The sequence below is a fragment of the Misgurnus anguillicaudatus genome, chromosome 19 (assembly GCF_027580225.2).
Source record: "Misgurnus anguillicaudatus chromosome 19, ASM2758022v2, whole genome shotgun sequence".
NCBI classification, from domain to species: Eukaryota; Metazoa; Chordata; class Actinopteri; order Cypriniformes; family Cobitidae; genus Misgurnus; species Misgurnus anguillicaudatus.
This window is the reverse complement of record NC_073355.2, coordinates 24,478,688-24,497,345: the sequence shown is the minus strand read 5'-3', so window position 1 is coordinate 24,497,345 and position 18,658 is coordinate 24,478,688. Positions and strand designations below refer to the sequence as shown.

General features: G+C 37.7%; 2 protein-coding genes across 2 annotated transcripts in view; one reads left to right on the top strand and one right to left on the bottom strand.

The window, feature by feature from the left end:
• The first annotated feature begins 1,803 nt into the window (after positions 1–1,803).
• On the top strand, positions 1,804–3,023 carry ier2a (immediate early response 2a). Its single transcript, XM_055193758.2, has one exon. The coding sequence runs from the start codon at positions 1,929–1,931 to the stop codon at positions 2,508–2,510; it is 582 nt and encodes a 193-aa protein (XP_055049733.1). The 5' UTR covers positions 1,804–1,928; the 3' UTR covers positions 2,511–3,023.
• A 5,566-nt stretch (positions 3,024–8,589) lies between these two features.
• The window catches only part of cacna1aa (calcium channel, voltage-dependent, P/Q type, alpha 1A subunit, a), a 114,553-nt gene continuing 104,484 nt past the window's right edge, over positions 8,590–18,658 (bottom strand). Inside the window, exons 49-51 of the mRNA XM_055193737.2 lie at positions 15,725–15,923; positions 15,357–15,586; positions 8,590–14,651 (exon numbers count right to left, since the gene is read on the bottom strand). Coding sequence (XP_055049712.2) covers positions 14,046–14,651; positions 15,357–15,586; positions 15,725–15,923 — 1,035 coding nt within the window. The 3' untranslated portion in view covers positions 8,590–14,045. The remainder of the gene's footprint in view (positions 14,652–15,356; positions 15,587–15,724; positions 15,924–18,658) is intronic.

Genomic DNA, 18,658 nt, shown 5'->3' with positions numbered 1-18,658 from the left:
AAGCCTGGCTTTTAGGCCCTTTTACAGCGCGCGTGATCAAATAGCCTGCGCGCGCATTTTGGCAACGGAAGTTGTGTTATTCCCCAGTGGTTCTAACGTGTGAGCAACTCAGAAAGTTTATTAAAACGGTTTCTCAGCATCAAAACGTTTGATTGTTGCATTTGGTTGCACTAATATAATATACTAATATACGTATATAATGTATCTGGCCACTTTATATTTGGCCATCTGCTAATGTCTTCTATCCATAGTACACGGATCTGGTAGCTGTGTTAATAAAGTTAACTTTTTAAAATATCTTTCTCTGTCTGTGTTACTTCACTGCTGATTCTTTCCATACTTCAGATGCCAAGATGCGCGCGCATACGTTGCTACGTCATCATTGTATACAAACAGTAGAAGGGTCTATAATAACATGAGTGTAGTATCATACAATGGGCTTTACATATATTGTTGTGATGCTTATATTACACAAATATTAAAATGATATGCATTTTCAGTTCACTTAATACATTTCAATGTGGGAACCTTCATTTAAAAAGTTTTAATACTTAACTGCATTTATGTTTCATAAAAATAATGACATAATTTAAAATTAGCGCGGTGATGTTTAATATCTTAACTCTAAGCTTTACTCCATCTACATGTAATTAATACTGTTGGATTAATTAAAAGACATCCATTAGGTTAATTAGACATTTTGTATTTTAAAGCATAAGTTTATTTTCTGTATGTAATCCACTCCGTAGCCTAGGCACGCACGCCTGTAACCGCTCTACATGGCAAATATTTGATCTTGTCATCGCTGCACGACACTTAATAAGTTGAATAACTTGAGCTGAGTATGTACGGAACTCTGTGAACTCGTTTCTTGCTGTCAGCCTATTCAATATTATTATGCAGACCTTGAAAGCGCATTCGTCTCAGCTGGCCTTTAGTCACTGTTAATATCTGAGCACACGCTGCTGTTGTGGAGCTCGTGCTGCCTGGATTGCAGATGTGCGCGTATTATGGCGCAGTTGCCATTACACACAGTGCTGATAGTTTAAAACCAATTTGGACGGATTTAAGAAGTCAGTATATCAGTGTTACCACTATCCGCTCGGTATCATAAATACAACAAAGTGAGCGAAATACCTTTAGGAAATTAACATTTGTTTTGATAAAAAAAATCATAGCATTAAAATGAAAACGAAACAGAAATGCACACACACATGTAATTTCCGATAAAAACACTGTTAAATGTTTTACGCAAAACAGCTGGATGTAACCCGTAAATGGGCAGAGGAAGCATGACGCTCATTTAAGATATGGGGTATGACGAAATGCTTTGAACCAAATATGGCAACAGGAAGTAGCTTGAACCAGCCCACGCGTCATGGGTTTTCCATAGAGCAGACTAACCTGCGGATGTTCCTTATATGGGCATAAGTGAATGTGGATACTAATAATACATATTTAAATGAAAGTGGTCATTTACTTTAACACTTATGAATTTAGCATTTTATTGTCGAGTAAGATATCTAATTTTAAGCATCATATATGTTCTATAGCGGTCAGTATAGTTTGTTTTTTATATTATAATTATTAGTATTATTTGTGAGTTATTAGTGTTGTGGTAGCTAGTTTGTGATACCATACCTAATCATCAAAAAGTATTATGACAAAGAGATTACATCAGGAAGAAAGTGATACACGTTCTGCTTATTTCCTCAAACAGAGTAGAGTAGCAAGTCATGGGAGGAGTCCAAATGTCTATCACTAGCGCGTACGTCACCAAACCTATATAAACCCCGCTGCCTGTACGCTGGGGTTTATTTCGGTGAATGAAACGACTGTGAAAATAAGATAGAGAAAAATTAAACCAACATTGTTTGTATATTTATAAAGAAACCGGAAGTTAATTAAGTAGAAACTAAAGTAGAACAATGGATGTCACAGCAGAGGCCAAGCAGATTATGATCCAGGCTTTGGGTAAAATGTACAGCTCGCGCACCCAGCGCGGTGGACTTCGTCTCCACCGGAGCCTGCTGCTGACGCTCGTCATGAAATCTGCAAGGGACATCTACCACTTTGCCAGACTGCAAAACGAGAACAAGGGACAAACGGACACATCCAGTGTCACAGAGAGCACATCACAAACAGACGAGCCGATGGACACAGCAAGCTCCACGGTGTCTGAAGTGCCAACTCAACAGTGCACTATGGAGATACAACCTTCCGAGGATAAGCAAACGCACGAACTCGAAACCCAGCCGGATCTCCACAGTCCTACACAACCGATAGTGGACAAAGAGAACTGCAACCCAAGCAGACTAGACCGACACTCCAGAAAGAGACGGAGCAGAACAGCCACGGAGCCTGACTTCCTGCCATGCAAAAAAGCCAAACTGGAGAGTGAGGAGGTCAGAGGAATTCTGCAGACATCCCAGAATAATTCTGCGAACTGTGGTAGAAAGCTGGACTCTCTGTCATTTGTGCACGTGCCAAGAGCAATTGTGACATTTTGAAAGGGAAGACTTAAAGCTCAGCACGAGGTATTGTGCAGAGAGTGAAGGCATATGTGAACTTTGCGCACTACCGAGGGAAAGTCGTAGTGTGGCACAGAAACAGTAGCTATCCCAATAGCACTTTGCTGAAAGGAATTCCCAGATCTGGAGAAGGCGATATCAGATCGATGGATTGCGCAAGTCCGGGCTTGTTTTGGAAACTTGAACTATTGTTCAAAAACGATCTGATTCAGGACATGTTGCCTACTTCTGAGGAAAAACTGTGATCGAAACAAATCCCATGGACATTAACATGAACTTTTCCTATTTATTTATTTGCCAAGAATGTGTTCTTGTACTGAATGTGTTTAAATATTACGTATTTAAGTTTAATACGTATTTAAGGTGCTACCAGAACAGCCCAACACCACTGAGTGGGTCTTGGGTTAATATGACATAAGCTAATACACGCCAATTTTCTCTCTGTTTGATATCTACCTCACTTTTGTATAATAAAAGATTTCGTATCATAAACATTTTTTGTGACGTGTCATGTCAAGACCGGTTTATCTGGGAAATTTTCTGAGTCAGCTAGGTTTGGTCTGTGTTGTTGAAGTATTGTTTGTCACGTGACCACCAGGAGGCGCGCGGGGAGCTCGCGGGCAGGCGGGAGGTGTTCGCGGAAGGCAGGATGCGGTGAGAGCGCATCGGGCCGGATGATCGCTGTCATGACTGTTACACTCCCACATCTTTTCAACTCTCAAGCTGGCTCAGGATATGGATAACAAAAGAATAATAGCAGTTAAACGTTTAGGTATTCTTTACAAAGGATTAATGGGCCATCAGCAAGTGTAGTAAAACCACAACCTGTCACTTCCTTTCACAGCATCTCTCATCAGGTTGCTTCTAAATTCTATGCAAGTTATTAGTTGGTATCCTGTAGTAACCCTAACACAACTGACTATTTATAGCAGTTGTTGACAGAATAGTGAGTTAAAACTACATGTTTTGCTTTAATCTTTGGTCATCATTTTAAAATATTTTGACGCATCTTAATGCTTTAAATTAACATCTTAAATGAAAAAATGCTTTATAATATACAGTTAATGTATCTGAGACAGGGTAATTATGCCAACATTTTTAGTATAGAAGATTTTTCTCTCACTTTAACTTAAAACAACAACAAAAAATGATTAATGGTCATTAAGTCTGAAAAGTGAATGCAATGATGGGTAAACTTAAGCAGTTAGATTTGAAAATTATTATTTTTACATACATATCTGCAAATACAATACAATACACAATTAAAAGATATAGGCTATATAAACATTTTAAAGCCAAATTGACCTACATTGTTGTCATTTTATTTACAAAATACTGGTAATTCCATGTAAATGAGCAAACATGTTAAAGATCCTATATATCTTTGCATAAACCATGTGTTGTTGACACAGCACAATCATGCACCAGGTTGGAAGGGGGAAGGGCACAGGAAACGGGGCAGGCAGAGAGAGAGAGGAATGTGTGAGTGAGCGGAAGGAGGTATTATTAGACGAGAGGAAGGACAGCACCCTTCACACATCCGCACATCTGGGCGACATACAGCAAGCAGCCAGGGGGAGGGGAGCGTATGAATGCCTGTGTGGCCAATCAATTGTCCTGCTAATGGTATGAGTTCCCCCCTCCCTTTCCTTGTGGAGTCTGTAACCTGAAGCTCTTGTGTCTGAAATCTCACAGGAATGCAGATTTCTGCTGCAATCTCCTGAGCAAATGACTCCAGAACACTCAGCTCAGCAGAACCTCATATAGACAAAAACACGATCGTAAAAGGACAGAACAAGGGTAAAAAGAAAGGGGGCAGGCAGACAGTTTACAGTGGCTGTTAAATCAAGATACTGCCAGGACAGCACATGCTGCCACAAATACCTTAGCGGGCAAAAGTCTGAAAGAACACTGAAAATCTGAGATATAGCGGGTAAAATAAGTGTTGAACATATCACCATATTTTAGAACCTATATTGTAAAGGTATTGACATGATATTTTAAGCAGATGTTGGTACAACATCAAGTATTAGTCGTTGTAATTTAATTACTTTTTCCTTGAAGTAAGGGATTATTCCTAATTTTTCAGTAATTAAATTACAGTTTCTTTTAATGTTATTGAACTAAATACTGTGTATTGACTGTAGATCAATTATATATAATACAATAGTGGATTTAACATCGGAATTTAAAATATAAGGTTAAATTGCATGTTTTACGTATCCTTCTTACTTTATATAATTGGGTGATGTAATAAGAATAATAGAAACACTCTAGTTTACAATTCTCACTATTAACTGGTTGGTTATTAATATTACTGAGATATTGGCTGCTATTAGCATACACTCTAAAAAGCAAATGGGGCTAAATGTCACTGGGGGCGTTTCTTGGCCTCGTAATCAGGAACCATTTTTTGAGCGCCATATAACACAGATGAAGTACCTGTAGCACCCGTGTAGCACCATAAGGTGCTATGTAGAACCATATATATAGCACTAAAAATGGCTCCCCTCTGTTTACGAGCCAAGAATCACTTTCAGTGCCATTTAGCACCGTCTGTTTTTGTGTACTGTAAAAAATGCCTTAAATTCTTTTGTTAAATCAACTCAAGACTTTTTTCAGCTATATTTATAAGTTATAACAACTCATCTGTAGTTATAACAACTCATCTCTAGTCAAGATAAATAATAATAAGTTGAAATGACATCTGAGTTGATTCAACAAAAAAATAATAGGCAGAAAATATTTTTTTACTTAAAAAGCACAAATTAATGCCTGATTAAGACCTTAACTTAACAACTACTTTAGTAACTATTGATAAGCAGCAATTAGGAGTACATTGAGGCAAAAGTAGTAAATAGTTAGTTAATAATGAGAATTGTATCTTAAAAAGTGTGACCAGAAAAATGTATGTACTGTTATATGATTTATTTGAGATGTTTCAAGCCTATCTTTGTATCATTTATTAAACAGGATTAAGAAAGTAATTAGTAATAAGTAATTAAAGTGATGTGTTGGATTTACTTAAAATATATTTTTGCCTCACACTTTTTAAGTAATCCCAATTTAGATAATTTTACTTACAAGAAGTAAATCTAACACATAATTTTTTAGAGTGAAGTTGGGTAAAGTGCAATTTAGTGTATCCAATTCAGCTAACCTGCATGTTTTGGACTGTGGGAGTGTACACAGAAAGGTCTCCTGAACAAAGACTTTGTCTGACTTAGCCCTTGCTTGAACCAAAAACCGTTTTTGCTGTGAGGCAACGATGACGCGCGCTAACCCACTGTGCCATCCTCTACACTGAACACATAGTTCTCAATCATGATAACAATGAACAAACATCATTCTTTCAAAATTACTCTTAATACAACATACAACTAACATTAACATAACAACATATCAACATAAATAAAGCCAGCAAATATTAAAACACTAAACTTTTTTAGTAAATATTAATCAAAGGAGTGAACATGTATATATCTACGTCCAGTAACCAAAATGAAGAGTTTCGTAGCAAAACGAGATTAATCCATTTTTTTTACATTTTTGTGAAAACATGTTTATTATTATGTTATCATGTTATTATTTTGTTTTATGGTGCTACTTAGCTGTATTTTTTAAGTTATGAAGGTTTAAATCAAAACAAAACAACTGCAGTTAAATTGAAATTAATTGGAATTCACAACCAAAAAAAGAGATTTCTGAAAAATTAAAAAAACGGTGGTTATCTGGTTTTGCAACGAAACTCTTCAAATAGTATTTGTTAGCAGGATGATTTTGCTTATTTCATTCAGTGAACACAAAATAATGAATTGACGCCCTTCAACAAAAAAATCTTTGTTCAAGTTACATAATTACATTAATTGAAAGAACATTTTGAAGTTGGATTTTTTACAGTGTGCTTCACAAAATGGCTACGACAAATGTCAGAATTATTGTCTGGAGAGGCATCATGGGAAATTTGCATATCACGTGGCTCTTAGGTACTTAAAATGTTATGCTAGATTTACTTAATTTTGACGCAATTGTTATAGTAGTTGGCATTACTTATGTTTTTTAATTTTATTTTTGCATACATTTAAGTTCACTGGTAACTAAAATGTTTGTGTTACACAAACTAAATGTGTTAAGTAGAGGTTGGAAAGTTATGAATACTTTTTTTGTGTTTAATCTAATTACTTTATTAAGTAATGGTTGTTCAGCCAACAAATCGTTTTTTGGAGAGAGTAATTTGTACATGATTGAAAATGTAATTAGTAGTATTTATTAACTTTTTTAAATAACTTACCCAACACTGGTAACAACCCATGCAATCCACATGCAAAGTAATCAAGCCATAGATGTCCATAAATTAAGTTATGTGTAATCACGTAAAATGACACAATGGGCAAAACCATTGGACCCCATAGAAAAGGAGGTGCAAAAGGCATGAAAAGCCAATACAGTCAGTAATAAAAAAGCAATCCTGCCCCTTAAGTAAGTGCAAATAATAACAGCCAGTTTAGTCCCAACTGATGGCCTATAAAATAGTGTCTTATTACCAAGGTGTCATGCAAGAAACATTTCATGATGGGAAAACCCAAACACACAGCCAAGCAAAGAAAATAAAGCTGCTAGAATGGCTCCGCTGATCACCTGACTTGAATCCAATTAAAATCTATGGAAAGAAGAACTAAAGATCATAATGTACAGAAGAGGCCCACAACCTTCAAGATTTGAAGAAGTTTGTGTGGAAGAAAAGGTCAAAATCATATCTAAGCAAGGCATGCAACTGTTTCTTCATTCAGGATGCGTCTTGAAGCTTTCATTACCAACAAAGGCTTTTGTACAAAGTATTAAATACATTTTATTAAGCGTGTTCAATACTTTTCTTGTGTCATACTCATTTTACGTGATAACACATAACTTATTTTATGAACTACTATAGTTTGATTTCTTTGAATGTGGTGACTGCATAGGTATGTTAACTGAAAAAAAAATGGTGATACGATTAATACTTATTTTACCTGCTGTACACGCACACCTTTTAGCTTAGTCCAATTTAAAGTGCATGCAGCAAGATTTACATTTTAGCATTCCTCTGCTCTGAGAACCAAACACATTTGTTCTGTCACTACTCTACAAGCTATAGGAAACTTTTCTTTTGCCCTATTTTTAGTATTTTATTAAGTGTCAAAAAAGGAAATTAGATTCAAGAAATGGCCTCACTGTAAAAAATACTTTGCTGCCTTAAAAATTTTTGTTAAATCAACTCAGATTTACAATTCATGTCAACAGAGATGAGTTGTCACAACTTATAAAATATAGTTAAGAAAAGTCAACTTAATTTTGTAAGTCATAACAACTCACCTGTAGTTATAACAACTCATCTCTAGTCAAGATTAATAATAGTAAGTTGAAATGACTTGTAAATCCGAGTTGATTCAACAAAAAATTTAAGGCAGCAAAGTATTTTTTACAGTGCTCTCTAATAAAATGGCCATGCTAACACCTAACAGACAAAACTTTCAGATTTCCACACACAAATTTTCAATCTGGTTAAACACATAAACACGGTCTCAAGGCCATATTGAGTATAAAACCAACAATTACTCGCTACTGTTGAAATTTTAGTAATTTAGAAAAGAACGTTAAACAGTTTCCAGACTGTTGGACCCTATATGTGCTTTGCATCATTTCACAAACAGCATCTGACAGCAATAGTAAAGAGCCATTAATGCACAGCGTCAAATCCTGCTAAGAGTACTTGAGCAAGACACCTAACCTCAGGGTGTCTTATGTCCACTCCTGTGGTCTGATCCCTCTTAAAAATAACAGCATTTGTACCTTTTCTCTGAGAGCAGGATTGTAAGCACACAAGTGGAGATGACACAAAGAGCAGAGTGCATCCTCAACACACATTCATTTGAAATTGTGTAAGAAAATAGTGGAAGGAAGAGGTTAGAAAGGGATCTCCAGAACCACACACACGCTTGCACGCCCACACGCACGTGCACACACACACACACACACACACACACACACACACACCTAGTCCAACTCAAAAACAGCAAAATGGTTCTTGACACTTTTATTTCATTTTTTTTGTGTGACATCAGTCATGTTGTGTCCTGAACATAGTGTTGAAGTGTCTCTCTTTTAAGGTTGCAGAAAAAATAGCTAGAAACAGAAGAAAAAACAGAACTTTCAAATCACACCAAAATTATTTTCCTCCCCAGGTTACGATTGTATTCGTTTTTTGTTAGTTTTAAAAAATAGAGCATAAAGGAATGTATTACTTTAAAAAAGATTGATCCGTACTTGTGTGTTTTCTACAAAATGTTCCTTTTTTATTCCCGCTGTTGAATGCTGTGGCATGCACATAGCACATGCAGTTCTTGAGGTACATACTTTTCTACACTTTTTTTGTATCTGAAGAAAGAAAAGGTCTTTAAACTTTTTTTTTTACAATGTGACGCCCACATTGCTTGATGGCATTGTATTTTTACTTGCCACTTGTTAGTAGAACATGGACTGAGGTTGTTAGTAGTGATGAATTATTTGAACAGACAGTGAGAAATGTCAATGCCATATCCAGACTGTTGCTTTTCTTTCCTTTTCTTTTACAGCCTCACACACGCACACGTACAAAGTTAAGAGTACAGTTGTGGACCAAATATTGGCACCCCCGGCAAAAATGAGCAAAGAAAGCTGAGAAAACAAATCTAAGATTTGTCTTTTTTTTTAATTAAAAAGAAAACCACAAAATACAATGTTTTATTGAATTAAACAATTGAAATTGGGGGAAAATTACATTATTAAATAAATGTCTTTCTATACTTGACACAATTATTGGCACCCCTAGAAATTTTTATGAGTAAAAAATCTCTGAAGTATTCCCATTGATGTTAACATTTTCTTAGCACACCAAAGGTGACTAGAAACATGATGTTGTCAAGCAAAAGATTGTTGAGCTACACAAAGTAGAAAGTGACTTTAAGGAAATAGTTAAAACCATGAAAACATCTATTTCCACAATCAGGGCAATAATGAAGACATTTAAATCAACTAGTGATGTTGCAAATCTGCCTGAAAGAGGACGTGTGTCTATATCATCTTAATGATTAGCAAGGAAAATAATTTGAGTGGATAAAGACTCTCCAAGGACCACAGATGGAGAACATCAGAAATCAATTGAATCTTGGGGTCAGAAAGCCTAAAAAATTAAATAAAATAAAGGAAAATCGCACCGCCATCACCTCAAGTTGTTAAAGAAACAAATCCTCTGCTCTAAAACAAAAACAAACTCAAGCACAATACATTTGCATACTGGAACTTTAAATAGGACTGGGTTCACAACCATATGAAAGGAAAAGAGTTTATTGTCAGCAGAAACACAAGATAGCTTTGGTGCACACAGGGATTAAAACGTGCTTCATGTAAACAGTTAAATATACACTGGCAACAATAAAGGTACAAAGCTGGGGCAGTACCCTTTTAAAAAGGTCCTAATATGTACCATTTAGGTACAAATATGTATCTTTGACAGTGTTGGGGGTAACGCATTACAAGTAACGTGCATTACATAATAATATTACCTTACAAGTAAAGTACTTTATAAATGTACACAATAATATTTGTGTTACTTTTTTAAAAAAGTAATGCGAGTTACTTTTCAGTTTAATTAATTAGATGTAAAAAAAAAACAATGTACTGCATTAAACTGAACGTAGAATTACACACTCTATGCGTGAACAGTTTCAGTCAGAAATGTTGATGGCAGACCAGAGCTTGACATTTTTGCGTTGAAAATATGCAATTTCTGGATGCAGAACTTTTCAGTCATAAAAAAACACCTGCAAAGTAAGAAAAAGTAACGCGAAAATAACTTAAAAGTAACTTAAGCATTACTTTCCATGAAAAGTAACTAGTAACGCAATTAGTTACTTTTTGGGGGAGTAACTTAATATTTTAATGCATTACTTTTAAAAGTAACTTTCCCCAAAACTGATCTTTGAACTGCCAATATGTACATTTGAGTACTAATATGCACTCTTTGGTACAAAGGTGTACCTTTTTGAAAGGGTACTGTCCCAGTAACAACTTTTGTACCCTTATTTCTGAGAGTGTACCCCAGAATCTTTACTGTTGCAACCCTACTACTTTTATATCAGACCAGAGGTCCTGGACATCTTAATCAGATACATGGTGTCATGGATTATATATATATAAAAAAAACAGATAAAAAAGTCAAAACCTGACTTGCTCTACTAGAAACCTTATAATGAGTTGTGGTTAAATCTTTCATTAAAAAATTGGCTTAAAACAAACATAAAAATCAACAAAAAATGAGTCACTAAGCACAAAATCAAAGTTCTGCCATAGCCCTCCCATTCCCTGACCTGAACCATACAGAAAATGACTAAAGTGAAATAAAGAGGAGAGAGAACCAACATATGAAGGGTCTGGAGAAATCCTGTATGGAGGAATAATCTAAGATCACTTGTCATGAATTCTTCAACATCATTAAACATTATAAAAGAAGACTCACAGCTGTTACCCTTGCAAACGGAGGTAGCAAAGAGTAATAATTGTGCAATAATTGTGGCCAATGTCTAATTATTTATGATTTGACCCCTCCACTTTCAAATTTTTTTTTTAATAAATGAAACATTAGATTTTTGTGATGTTTCTAAATTAAAGCTCAAACAGAAAAACACCATATATTTATCTTCACAGCCTTCCCCGCCCACATTTACAAAGGGTGCCAATACCTCTGTTCACAACTGCATGAAAAATCATTTGCACCACGAATTTTCGACAAACTTCTCTTGATCCTGTACAAATACACAGACCGACACAGAGTTCACAAACATTTTACTCTCACCTTACTCTCAACTCAAACTATTTATGAAATGTGTGTGCTGAAATCAAAAAAAATTTCTGTGTGAAGAAAGCACTGCAAACCATCACATTGCAGCTGTATATGTGTACATCATGCACTCTAAATACGACATCTATGACATAGCAAAAAGTGAATAAGGCACTGATCTCAGTAATACATCCCTAATAATGTAATTCATAGATAAACCATTCAAAAAACGCATAACTAGGGAGATACTGAACCTGGAGAGGCGTAAATTTGCCAACCGTTTCACTCTTATATCACACAACGAATGCTACATCCAGAATCGAGTAAAGTGTGTGCGTGATGATAATACTATGTTAGTAATGCTACATACACTATAATTTGCACATGCTGCAGGTTATGATGAGTTCGGCAGTGGGTCTGTGTACGCGGGGTCGCTCCGCAGAGGACGTGGGCCGAAAACACACAAAGATCAGGGGGACACAAGAGACGAGTTTTGTCAGAAAAGGCCCGGTCATTGTTTCACCCATGCAATTTGATGTTACATGTTTCTGTGCTGTGTTACATGTGCAGTTTGATTGGCTGTGTTACATTTCCTGAACACAGAACAGTGCACCATTTGTGACAGACACATAGTAGTACTCTCAGTGTACAGGTCATTGACAAAAACATAAAACAGAAATAGGCGACTCAGAACCAAGACCACTGGCTGCCCAACAATGTGGATCACGGCGCCATCTGCTGACCAAGTAGAGGTAGTGGAGCTCAGTTATCTTTTCATACTTTAGTATCGAATGACTTTTTGTCAACTTAAAAACTGTGTTAAATATCTTTCTTTTTTCCTTCTTGATATTATTAAAATGGAGCGAGAGAGGAGATCTAAAACGCAAACAATCATCCGCAACCTAAATATCTAAATCCCCTGCATATTATTAGTAAGATCAATAACTAATCTCTCCTCTCATTCACTCGAATCCTATTACAATTTCTTCTCGATACAAAGTGTTCACAGTTACAGAGACTTGAGATCAGACGGAGCATGCTTTCGAACTGTCATTAACGCTCAGTGATACGGCTGAGAATGTGTTTCCATGGAAACAGCTCATGTCAGAGAGCTAGATTGGTAGAAGGTCAGATGTGTTCCTGTCAAAGGATTACAATCACAGAGCTCCACGCACCATCTACACACAACTCACATGACAACATGTATGGCAATGCAGAGAGCAGCGCAATCAAATACAAAAACAGATACAAAATCAAATGAAAAACATCATCTCCATCACCGTCATCATCAATTATGTGACAATCTTTATACACACATTGTTATTATCAACAAAAAATCATATCTAAAAATGGAAAGGTTCTCTCTCTCTCTCTTCTCGTTCACCCAACCACCTCTCTATCTCTCCACATTAATACCCTGGAAGACACTTGTAGTGCTCGAAGATGTCTTTTGTCTGCTATGTGCGTATAGGTTTGTGTGTATACTAGGTGAGTGTGTGCTACTATATCAGTTTTTGTGCAAGTGAACAAATCACCTATCTACAGAGGAATGTAAATGATTTTAGCTTAAAAATAATTGTGCTATATAATTCATCGTTATTTTTTGGTAATTTAATGTGTGCACAAAATGTGTAATGTAAGCATTAAAGAACACCTATGTATGTTACCAATGACTTGCAAGCACACCGTTTGGAGAAAGAGATGACAGAGAGCGAGATAGAGAGAGAGAGAGGGTGGGTGTTGATAGGAGAGAGAGAGAGAACTTTACAGACATGACAAAAAAGCCAATGATTTTATCCCCCCTTTCCCCTATTTATCAAAAATTTCTTCATTTATATTTTTTTAACTTGTTTTTTTTTCAATCATGCAGGATTTCCAAGGGATTTATTTTCTAGGAGTTCAAAGAAAGCTGGGCAGTGCAACAGAAGATTCAAACTCCAATGTTTCCAATGAGAAGCAGAAGACGAAGCCATAGAAGAAGAAAGAGTGAAGAGCTATTCATTTTTCGCTCCGATTTTTTTTGTTAGCGATTCGGCTTTCTTGAGTTTGGGTTCTGAAGTGCAGGGTGGGCTTTCTTAACGGTCCAGGTGAGATCACCTCTGCCCATTCCCCAACCACAACTGGGATACAATAAATAACAGTAGATGATAAAACTCATCGATATTTCCCAGCCTCTGGACTGATTTTTGCAATAAACAAATCTCCAGTCAAGTTCTGCAAAATAAAAAGGTGATCCTTCTTTTTTTTGAGTGTTAAGAGAGCTTCTCGTATTTCTAAGATTAGCGACAACATTACGGCCTGTCATTTCGCTTAAGGAGGGACTGCATGAAACGTCCTGAAAGTTCAGACGTCCCACCTCCTCGTCAAAACATAGATTTTCTTTTCTTCACCTCCCCAGTCTTCATATTGAAAGTAAGCAGTCCGTTCCCTTTCAGGGAAACACTTGGCAGTGGAGAAATTGAAAAAAGAAAGAATAAAAAAAAACATGCCTTGATTTCCCTGTGGACATTCAGAACACTGCCTAGTGTTTCCCTGGACAGCTCAGACTCGATAATAAAGTCTCCTGTTTGCTTTGAGATCTGTTATCCATATGGCGGCAATCCATGTGAAGGGATCCATTTGATCCCATTCTGGCCCCCTCACTCCCCTCTTCCCAGAGGCTAGCACCAATCATCCTCATCAGTTTCACTGTAAGGTTCATGGAGGCCCTTCCTGGGCCCTCTGGGATGGGGAGGTTTATGAGGTCCCGGGTGTGTGGGGGCCTGGTGGTGTGGAGAAGGAGAGGAGGACCGGTAACCGTTTGGCATACGCCGGGGATGTGGCTGACCCTGGGGTGGGCCACTGTGACGGGAAGTCCTGGGGGAATGGGGATGAGGGTTGCCCTGGACGGGGCTTTGCTCGTAGGACGGAGGCTCGTGGTGATTGAACTCGTAGTCTTGGTCGTCATAGAAACCATCGCCCTCCATGCCCTCTGAAGGGTCGGGGCCCCAGTGCGCGTGACGGGTGGAACCGTGGTGTGGAGGGGAAGGGTGGCGGTTGGTTGGGGGTTCGGGGGCAGGTGGAGAAAACCGACGGGAGGTTGGGGTGGGAAGTCGGTTCTGTTGTTGGCCAGGAGGGGGGGTGCTGTTGGGCTTACGGACCACGGGGGAATAGGTGACATGGGGCCGGGGCGTAGCAGGGGTTTGGGGCAGCTGACGCCGGCCGCGTCGGGGCGTGCTGGTCCCAGAGGTTGAGGGGACTGGACTCCCGCTTACTGAACTACTGCCCTACATGAAAATGGAACAAGGCAAATAAAACAGAACCACAAAATTAACCACACGACAAGAAGAAAGACAGTAGAAGATGATGCATAGACACAACAGCAGTCAGGGAGGAAGTAAGATGACGAGAGAAAGAGAGAGAGATCGATGCGATGATGAACGACATGGCAAAACAGTAGAGCGAAGCAACCGATGCAAACAGCAATAAAATAAATGACCAAACATTAAGCAACAAATCACAGGAAAAAGAGAACACAAAAAAAGAAAACAAAAAGAATTGAATTCTGTTGCATAGGTGGAAATATATACATCAATTTCGCATATTTAAGCATGTATATATTTTGTGTTAAACAGTTTAGTTTAACTCAATAAATCATTCACAGTTATTCACATGGCTGGTATTATTTTTGCATCTGCTGACTATCAAAATCACAATTTTAGTTAAGTACAAACAATGAGATGATTTATGTACTGTTTGGAAATCTATGCTGATAGCTACTTTGCAACATGGCAGCTGGTTAGTAACTTCAATCATTTTCTAAAAGTCAACAGTCGATTTGTTTCTAGTTCAATCTTTCAGCTTGGTTGATGTAATCACCAGCTTGAACTAACTAAAAACCAGCTCCCATGTTCAATAACTACCAGCTCAATTTGGATTTCCAGCAGGACATGTTGTGTACATGCCCTTTACAGTATGAATGAATCGCCCACCTGTCTGTGAGTTAGGCACTCTCTCCCCTCACTGGGCGAGCGAGACCAGCGGCGGTCTCCCTCTCTAGACTGTCTGTGGCTATACTCGTTTCCGTATCGCTCTTTATCTACAGAGCCGTGGTGATGGTGGTGGTGGTGATGGTGTTTCCGGTCTTTGGCCCGGCCCCGGTCCCTCTCCTTTGATGACAGGTCTCCTGACTGTGTGGTGGTGCTGAGGTCTGTACCAAGACCTGCTGGTAGAAATGAGATTACTGTATGCTATTTTATGGCCCACAAATGTTAAGGTTGTAGACAATGGTGCTTGTTCTATCCATCATAATCACATTTGACAGCATAAATTGTATTACAGCAGTGCTTTGGTCTCTGACCTGTGTCAGCATCAGTGTAGCGGCTAAGGGAGCGCTCGGACGCGCGATGGCTGCGATCTCTATGCCGATGCCCGTGTCTGTGACCCTCTTCTGGGATGACCCTCTCCAATACGTAGTCGTCACCTCTCATTGACCGACCTTGCCGACCATGACCCAGAGATGAAGCTGAGCGCTTCATAGGACTGTTATCAGTGATAGTCTGCTGAGAGAACAGGCACAGTGGCGAGAAAGAGAGAGAGAAAGGGAGCGAAGGAAAAGAGAGGTTTCTGTTTATTGGAAATGAAAGGGTTTGGTAGAGTTGTGAAGGGAGCGTCACTTTTTTGGTTGACAATGTATGACCCTGTTTACACCTGGTATTACGATCTGTATTAGGTGATCTGATCACAAATGGTTGAGACACATTACAACTTTAATCTGTGTCATTGTATGGTCCTGTGAAGGTTTGTTTTTTGATTAGTCAATCCTTCACTGTCAGGGGCTCAGTTGTGTATTTCTTACCTATATCCAACTTTGGTCTGAGTGATCTGGTTTTAGACTTTGTTTATTACATCTGTGATCAGATCACCCAGTATTGATTTTAAGACCAGAAGATGTAAATGTTTGATAAACCTTTGTGTGTGTTTAATACTGTTAGTCTGAGAGTTGGTGTGGTATGATTGTCCAGGACAATCAGCCAGTTCCAGTAAAATTCACCATTCACAAAATAAACACCATTCACCATGCAAAAAAAGAGGAGAAAGTGATGACAGTCTGCTTTATGGAGAGACCAGACAAAGAAGAGGAAGCAAAAAGGTTGGGCCTTACATGCATCCAAGACTACGTCTATTTAAGTAGAAATAAGTGAATTTGCAACCTTCTCTAGATCTTCTCTGATCAACAAGAGCAAAGAAGATCCCAGAGAAGCGCCGTTCTTCAGCACACCCCTCTCTTTTTACAGCCATGCATACCACTATACAGGCAAAGGAGGATGTGAGGATGTGATCCAAAGGATGTGCAGAATGGGCTGGTTATAAAACCCAGACCTTTTACCCTAACCTCATTTGATCCTGCATTTACTGTACGGGGCAGATTGTTCGGACCAAGAGTACAAAAGTGACACATCCACTCAATCGTATTGAGCACTTTTTGTAAAAAAAAAACAAAGAAATAAAAATTTACAAATAAATCCACTCCTCCCTTTTCAGGCTGATTTACAGTTTCCCACCTCACATGAACGATCAGCACATATTGCACAACTTTAGGAATGTACAAACCAGAATCAATGTACTTATGTATTTGGTTTTTGCAGATTTTTTCTAATACCCAGAATTATTTTCATATGGACATACACATAGAACATATTATGTTCACATTTAAACGCAAGTACAGATAACACAAATGCACACAAAACAATAAGAGCACGGACAGCAGATATACTTTAGAAGCAATCATACAAGCATATATGAGTGATTCTTTAACGATTACTTTGTTTTTTTTCCTGCAATTTGGGCAGCAAATTTTAATCAAAATAATTATAACAAAGAATTAATATTGTAATTTTACAAGGCCATAACCACATAAGAGTAGAGGGGGTGCGTGATTTTTGACAAACACTTTGGAAAAGGGAGTCAGGCTGACTACCAAAACACACTTGTAGCCAATCATCAGTATGGGGCGGTTCTACCAACCTACATCGTTGCCTGGGTTGAGTATGTGTGGGGTGGGTCTGTCAAAAGAAGGTCCAGATTCTATTGGGGTAGGGGCGTGTTTGTATAGGTGATTTCAAATGTCAACATTGGCTTTCAGAGATCATGCACCCTGCCTTTAAGTGTAGGCCATTGAAAACCCCATTAAGCCCTGCTGCTGAAAAATACTGATCAAAGTTCATAAAGCAACAATTTATTGACAATTAGCCAAAACAGAAATCATGGTGAAGAGAGTCAAAAAGTGAGAAAATTAGAGATATATTATGCATTTATCATTTCAAGATTACATTTTTGCAACTCACTATATTATGGTGCTCAAACTAAAGACTGGAAATGGTTCAAAATGCGGCTGCGCGAATGCTCACAGACACTGGTAAGTTTGATCATATTACCCCTGTGTTAAAATCATTGCATTGGTTGCCTGTTTCTTTGAGGATTCATTTTAAGATTTTTTATTTGTATGTAAATCTTTACATGGAATAGCTCCATCCTTTATTGGGGATCTAACAGTGTTGGGAGTAATGCATTACAAGTAAAGTGCATTACTTAATAATATTACTTTTTTAAAGTAACGAGTAAAGTAACACATTACTTTTTAAATGTACACATTAATATTTGAGTTACTTTTTTAGTTTAATTAATTTGATAATAAAAATTATGTACTGAATTATACTAAACACATCACATTATGCGTACACGCCTGTGTGGGAACAGTTAGAGTCAGAAACTGAGATGGCAGGCCAGAGTGCGATATTTTTGTGATGAAATATGCAATTTCTGAATGCAGAACTTTTCAGTCATGAAAAAAACACCTGCAAGGCCTGAAAGAGATCAAGCTTCAGCCAAGAAAAAGTAACGCAAAAGTAAATAAAAGTAATGTAAGCATTACTTTCCATGAAAAGTAACTAAGTAACGCAATTAGTTACTTTTTTTGGGAGTAACTTAATATTGTAATGCATTACTTTAAAAAGTTACTTTCCCCAACACTGTGGATCTAATTCAGGAACAAAAGCCAACTAGATCCTTACGATCTCAAGCACAAAAACTTCTTGTTGTTCCTCGGTCCAAGATGAAATCCAGAGGGGATTGTGCATTTGTGGTCGCTGCTCCCAAATTATGGAACAGCCAGCCATTATATATTAGGGATACACAGACATTCGACCAGTTTAAAAGCCATCTGAAAACATTTGTTTTCTTTAGCGTTCGATCATAGAAGTGACGGGAGGTTGCTATTACTATATTTCTTTTG